This window comes from Condylura cristata, unplaced genomic scaffold (genome assembly GCF_000260355.1).
Source record: "Condylura cristata isolate star-nosed mole 26May11 unplaced genomic scaffold, ConCri1.0 scaffold00024, whole genome shotgun sequence".
NCBI classification, from domain to species: Eukaryota; Metazoa; Chordata; class Mammalia; order Eulipotyphla; family Talpidae; genus Condylura; species Condylura cristata.
The window spans coordinates 1,889,965-1,897,133 of NW_004567125.1; the positions used below are offsets into that span (position 1 = coordinate 1,889,965).

At 51.3% G+C, this 7,169-nt stretch overlaps 1 protein-coding gene across 1 annotated transcript; it reads right to left on the reverse strand.

The window, feature by feature from the left end:
* Window positions 1-4,979: 4,979 nt before the first annotated feature.
* On the reverse strand, window positions 4,980-6,032 carry CLDN3 (claudin 3). Its single transcript, XM_004688298.2, has one exon. It carries the CDS (start codon window positions 5,914-5,916, stop codon window positions 5,257-5,259), a length of 660 nt encoding a protein of 219 aa, XP_004688355.1. The 5' UTR covers window positions 5,917-6,032; the 3' UTR covers window positions 4,980-5,256.
* Between the last annotated feature and the right edge of the window lie 1,137 nt (window positions 6,033-7,169).

Consider the following 7,169-nt stretch of genomic DNA (forward strand, 5'->3'; position numbering starts at 1 on the left):
CTATATTTAGCCCTTTAATTCATTTTGTGTTAAGTCTTGTATATAGATTTGATAAGAATGAATTGAATGTTACTCTTTTGCACATAGGACAGCTGAGACTGTCCTTTGCCCCTTCTTACCATCTTTGAAAATCATTTCACCACAGTACAAAAGTACGTTTCTGACTCTCTTTTGCAATACATTGGTCTGCTTGTTTTTATGCAAGTATTGCACCATTTTGATTCCTGTAGCTTTGTAATATGTTTAGAAATCCAGAAGTGTATATCCTCCAGGTTTGTTTATCATTTTGGCTATTCAAGGTCCCTTGAGATTCCATGTGAATTTTACAATGAATATTTCTATTTATGTAAATTATGTTACTGGGGTTTTGATAAAGATTGCATTGAATCAATAGATCATGGACAACTTAGCAATTTCACATCTTCCAACATGGAACGTCTTTACATTTACTTATTTTTCACATCCTTGGTTAGGTTTATTCCTAAGTATAGTATTAATATTGATATTACTGTAAGTGGACACTTATAGTAAGTGGACACATTCTTAATTTCCTTTTGGGATTATTCACTTATTTTATATTTTTATATGCTCAAATATGATCATGTTTTCTTTTATTCCTTCTAGAGTTCATGTCTTGTTTGGGAAAAATTTCCTCACTTTAGTCTGACGAAAACATTCTTTCTATTTTTTTTTGGTTAGGCATTTACTCAATTTGGATTCCCAATGAATTGCCAACTCCCTGGTAATTGTTAGGCCTTGAATAGAAGGGAAAGTGAAAGGAATAAGGATAGTAAAGTCTGTCAAGGCTGGGAACACCTCCAAATGGCTCCATTGTTGGGTCTAGGAAAGAGCAGGAAAGACTTCAAATTACCAGGCAGGGAACATTGGTTTGAATTGTTACTCCATGTCCCTACACAGTTTTCTTTTACTATCCTTATACAAATTTTCTACTGCACTCTGGTTGGCCTTCAGATCACACCCATGCATAATATTTTTGTCCCCACCTCCAGTCTTTGCCCAGTCATTGACTTCTGCTTGGAAAGCCTTTCCTTCTAAACTTTGCCAATCCAAAATATTTATTCAAGATTTTTTCAGGGACTCCTCCACAAAGCCAGATTGGTACAGCTCTAAACTCTTCTAGAACCAACCTTCCTTGATTGCATATAAAACACAATTTCTTCTCCAAACTTCATCATGGACAAGAACCATCTCACATCTTCATTAACATTAGTGCCATGCTGAGCTGAGGGCATATGCATAAAGATGAAAGGATGCTGGACCCTCTTTCCCTCTCCCTCTTCTGCAAAGCTGATGATATAGGGGCTGCAGAAAGAAAAGTGAAGGGGCTATGCTGACACAGAGTAACCTTTGCCATTATGTCAACTGGGTACCCAGCACTCTGAAACAGGTTGCATAGCAGGGGAGCTCCCTTTAGCTGATACATGAAGTGACTTCAAAGCTTATGAAGAGGAATGAAATGAAGTGTGGAGATTATGCCAAGAAGAGAGAACAACTTGTACTGAGGGGCAGGGTCCAGAGAGCACAGCACTTCTGAGGAAATGAGGGATGTCTACAGGGTTGGGCCTTGAATGTGATGGGGCAATTTGAAGAACTCAAGCAGAAATTGAGAAGCAACCCTGGCCCTATCCTCTAAGGGGCCTTGCCATGGAGTCATGGAGACATGGAGTCTGGGTGGGATGCTCAGAGCTGTTCGGGGGTGGGGATCTAGAAGGATTTTAAATAGAGGAGTGACCTGGTCAGATTTAGACTTTCAGTCACTCATATAGTCATCATAGTTGCCTTGCAGGGGCAATTCTTGGGAGGGTCAAATGGAGTTGGGACAATGTCATCACTTACAGCCGAGAACCAACCTTCCTTGATTGCCAGTGACTTGCCCAGGGCCCTCAGCTAGCAACAGTCAGTGTTCTCATGCTCTCCTTTACTTGCTCTACAAAACACACGCCTTGGCACAGATGACCTTTACTGGAGCTCGGGTAGGGGAGGGAGGAGGAAGGTACTGTCTGTTCTTCCAGGCCTGCCACAGACCTTGAGGGAACCACAATAAATGCTGTGTTTGTTTGATAAAGCACTTGGCTTTAGTCTCAGCAGGAGGAAGAGCTAGAACAGGTGTGGCAAGACCTGGGCAGCTTATGGAAAAACAGTGGAAGGTATGGTGGGATAGAGCCTCAGGTCTTGGCAAGGGAGCACTATGGATTTGAAAGAAATCTGTGGACTTTCTCATGATATGTTCCCAGGCTTCTGTCTGGCTGAATATATCAAAATATTAACAGTGCCAACTCACGTTAATTGAGGCCCCACTGTTTGCCGAGCACTTTCAATGCAGACAGGCATACCTTCATTCTATAAACCGATGTTGCTCTGCCTTGGGTGCTACAGGACACATGGACAGTGCCCCTGACCTTGGCAGATGGCCTTCTGTGGGAGAAGATCAATAAGAAACAAAACGACTGAGTATAGTGTGTGCTGTGAGGGGATAAGAATAGGCTGCATGGGACCCTCAGTGGCTCAGCTAATCCTCAGTGCAGCCCAGGGCTAATATCATACCCACGTTGCAGATGAGAAGACAGAGGCTTTGAGGCAGGCATGAACTGTTCTGCTTACCTGGTCAGCTTGATTCCCACAAATTTTCCTCTGCAAAGGGTCATAGGGATAAAAATGAGGATGGAAAAGGTAAGTTAGAGGGAACCTCATGGATCATCTGGTCCAACCCTCTTGTGGAAATGGTGGCGAAATGAAGACCCAGAGGGGAGTTTAGAATCCCTCAGGAAAAGGGGTTCTAGAAACCAGTTGACTCCCAGCTTCGGATGCTTCTTTACAAGAGGCATCTTTGCTTCTCCAGCTCTCTGAAGATTTTCTGGAGTCCCTCGTGGAACCCTCCTCACCTGTGATCTCCATGCTGCTACGTTCTGCCACCTTTGCTTAGAGCTTACACTCCAAAAAGGGTAAAAAGAGGTTGGATTACAACAGACCCTGAAGCCAGGCAATGATGTGTGAGCATGTTGTGGGGTGGGGTGTGGAGAATAGGGTAGGATACCACGTTTCCTCTCCACCAGACTAGGACAAAGGTCCCTCCCTGTAGGGTGAGCCATTGTAGAAAATGATCACAACCCAAATCCCTTCCTGGAATCTTACAGAGATGACCTGAAGCTACTTTACCTAATGTTACTTCCTGTTTTGGCTCATAAAGAGTGACAACGGTTACTGATCTTTGACTAGAGGAGAGTAGCTTGAGATTTTAATGGAATATTCTATAGGCAAATCTGTCTGCCATAGGGTCCCTTTGCTGTAACTTTCCTGCTGGCAAAAAATGTTCAACATACAATAATTCAGCAATAATTTCAAGTCGCTCCAATTCCAAATAGCTGTGCTCCCTGAAGTTGTTGGCTTGGCCTGAATTCCCTTTATAAGCAAACCTCTTGGATGTTCGGTCTGTATGTTCATCTTCCACTCACTCTCTTAGCCACTGTGTCTGTCCCCACAGTGACCACGCCTCTTGCTTAGGCCTTCGGTGACCACCTAGCTGTGGATGCCACAGGCTACTCCACAGGCTGCCTGCTTGACCACTCCCACAACCTCAGTCGCCCTCGCCAACACCCATCTTCTTTAAACTCTCCCTCGTTGGTTTCTAGACTGACCTCAGGCACTTCCCTGGTTTCCGTTGCCATCTGTGTGCTAACCACAGTTACATTTATCACCCCTGAGTTCCATATCTGGAACCATGCCCTCCCATTTCCTGGATGCCTCCTCCTGAAGCCCCACGGGCTTGCTAAACTCTATATGCCAGAGAGAAAGAGAGAGAGAGAGAGAGAGAGAGACGCCATCATCCTCCCCCAGCAACCCAGTCTCCTATTTTGGTAAATGGTACCACCATCCAGTCAGGGATGTAGCATGGAAAATCGGGGTTACCCTTGTTCTTCCTTATCCCTCAACCAAGTGGTTCTCAAGTCCTGCTCATCTGCCTTCCTGAAGGCCGCTTGCCAGGCTCTGCCTCCACTCTTGCTGCCTTATTTCTAGCCTGCATCATCTCAAAGAGATGACAGCATAACCTCTAAGGGCTCTAGATTTCCATCTTCTTTCTTAAATCCCTGTTCCACAGGGGCTGCTGCTTATTTTAGAACAGGACTCTAACCAGGCAATTCCCTCCCAAGACTCCCATCACACCAGAGTAAGGTTCAAAGTCTAGAAATCCACTCACAAGACTCCATGACTTCGTTTCCTCTGGGCCTTTCCCTCTCTCGTCTTGCTATTCATCCAGCCATGCAGAATCCCTCCTTCCCAACTGTGCCTGACCCCAGGTCAGCTTCCCTACTGCCTCAACCTCCTGCGCCTTCTCTAACATCAGGGGCTTCCAAACGTTGGTTACCTAAAGCATTGGTGTGTCTCAGATGGTTCTGAGTCCTCTCCCTGAGGGTTCCTGGGAAAATATGAAGCCCTCTTTCATCTGGCCTCCAGGTGAAAAAGATTCTTCCCATTTTTACTTTTGGTGGCGTGAGTTACCAAAACAACAGTTCTTTTTGTTCTCTCTTCCCAGATCTGAAATCATAGCATTGATCGGACACAGAGATCTGGGTTGGTGGTGGCCCTGTAATGACTGATGCTCCAAACATAAGCCCCAGTGGCACCACCTGGAGAGAGGGCCCCTGAAGCCCGCCCGCCCTCCCTCCCTCCCTTATGACTGCAGTACATCTCTAAATTGGGCTTTCCTTGCCCCAACCCCCAGTGAGTGGGCCGAATGACAGTCTGGTCGAGAGCTCACAACCCCACTTTCTCAGTTACCCAAACCTCTGCCCCTCTCTAAGTATCATCCCAGGCAGCGACAGCAGGAGAGCAGTTTTCAGCCGAGGCCTACCCTTGCAGGGAGGTGGAGGCCTGTTGCAGCTCAGGACAAGGAGGCGCCAGCAACTGCAAAATGAAAGGTTTTTATTGAAAAAATCAAGTGGCCCTTTTCAAGGCTGCCAATCCCTGCCAGAGGGGCTTTGGAGCTACAGTCCCCACGTGGGGCTTGGAGGACTAGAGCAAGTCCCTCCAGCCCCATACTCCAGAAGCCACGGTCTCTTTGTCCATAGGGGCTGGTCCCTGGACTCCGCAGTTCTGCCCCGCAGAGGGCTGGCAGCTGGCTGGGGCGCCGGCATCTGGGCTGGCTGGCGTCGAAGCAAGGCCGAATGCTGGACTGTGGGCGCTGCAGCGGTGGAGGCGGCGGTGGCCGTCGTCGTGGGTCTCTCCCCTTCTGCCCTCTCAGACGTAGTCCTTGCGGTCGTAGACTGTACTGGCTGCAGTGTTCGGGGCCCCGGAGCGCGTGGTGTAGAGGATCTTGGTGGGCTCATACTTCGTATCGCGGGGCGGGCAGGAGCAGCAAAGCAGCGCGCCCCCCAGCAGCTGCAGCGCCGCTGCCGCCCAGCCCACGTAAAGACCCGCGCCCAGCTCGCGCTTCTGTGCGTCTGGCACCAGCGGGTTGTAGAACTCCCGGACGATGGTGTTCGCGGACCAGGACACCGGCACCAGGGTCAGCAAAGCGGCCAGCAGGAAGAGCACGCCCGCCACAATAGTGATCTTGGCCTTCGACGTGTCGTCCTGCACGCAGTTAGTGCACTGGGCGCCCACGAGTGCCACCAGGAGCCCGAAGGCGGCCATCAGGATGGCGACGATGAGGAGAGCGCGGGCCGCCTGCAGGTCCTGCGGCAGCGCCAGCAGAGAGTCGTACATCTTGCACTGTAACTGGCCGGTGCTCTGCACCACGCAGTTCATCCACAGGCCCTCCCAGGTGATCTGCGCCGTGATGATGCTGCTGCCGATGAAGGCCGAAACGCGCCACATGGGCAGCGCGCAGCATAAGATGGTGCCCAACCAGCCCAGCACGGCCAGAGCTGTGCCCGTGATCTCCAGGGCCATGGACATGGCTGCCGCGCCAAAGCCGGCTCTGCCGGGCGACTACAGTGCAGGTCAACTAGAGGCGGGAGCCGCTGGGCTTGAACGCGAGCTGCTCCTCGCCGACCCACAGACTCGCGGACTTAGAGGCCCGGGACCGACAGACCTACGGAAGCGCAGCCCCGCGCGCGCTAACGGCTTCTCTCTGTCCGCTGGCGCGGCGGCTGCACCTGCACCTGCACCTGTCTGTGGCTTTGTGGGCGGGCGGCGACTGGGCTGGACCTCGGCTGGGGCGGGGTAGTCCTAGATCCCAGCCCAGAGCTCCAGCGGGGGGCGGGATAGGAGGAGCCGAGCTCTCCGGGAACTGGGGACAGTGACGTGGCCCCACTTCCCACCTTCACGGAGCGCCAAAGGAGGCAGGACTTGGCCTGGAGTGGCGCAGAGCGCGCGCGGGGGGGGGGGGTTGGGGGTGAGGAGAGAGGGTGGGGCGCGGGCTTGAGTCCCAGCCTTTCGCTGGTCCCCGTTTCCCAGAAACTAATTTTCTCCCGTCAACGGAAGGTGAAGGGATGGGGGTCGGAGGGGGGATGGGGTGTTAACCACAGCCTGCTAGACCCTGCCACCCCTGCATTTTCAGCGCAGTTGGTGACCAGCTGCCTGAAATTCCCCGGGATGGGAAGGACCCAGGGTGGACTTGGGCTTCGCGAAGGCGGTTTTCAGGACTGCGCACCTGTTCCTTGGTTCCTCCAACCTCCGAAGCAGCACTCGCCCTGCGATCCCTGCCTGATCCAGGCCGGTGGGATGCTGTCTCTGGGGGGCTGGTCCAGGAACCAGGGAAGACCCTTGGAGTCTCAGAAGATAACCGTCAGTTTGGTCCTGAGCTCAGATTCTCCTGCAGACCCGAGCCAGCCCCCTCAGCTCTTATCCTTTGCTTGGACACCTGATGCCTTCCCCTGAGAGCTCTCCTTCCCAGCTCTCCTTCCCTCTCCTTAGGGGTTTCCCTCCCCTCAGAGCCCACGTCCTCCCTCCCTCTGAGCCTGTTGGTGCAGGGATTACCCTTAATGAAAAGGTGATGAAAGATGTTTGATCCAGGCAAAAGCAGGAAGGCAGAACCGTCGGGGTCCCTAGGTCTCCTCCCAGCTCCCAGCTTGCTCTGCTTAGACCTCTTGGGAGTTTCCTGGGCAGTGCTGCCTGGTTTGCCTCCTCTCATTCCCTCACTTCAGCACTTGGGTCTCCAGGCTGTTATCCCAGGAACTTGTGGCCCCACTTCTGTGCACCTGTGCTTA

What these genes read in the sequence shown, in the direction of transcription:
- CLDN3 (XM_004688298.2), bottom strand. Translation starts at nt 5,916, where the DNA reads ATGTCCATGGCCCTGGAGATCACGGGCACAGCTCTGGCCGTGCTGGGC.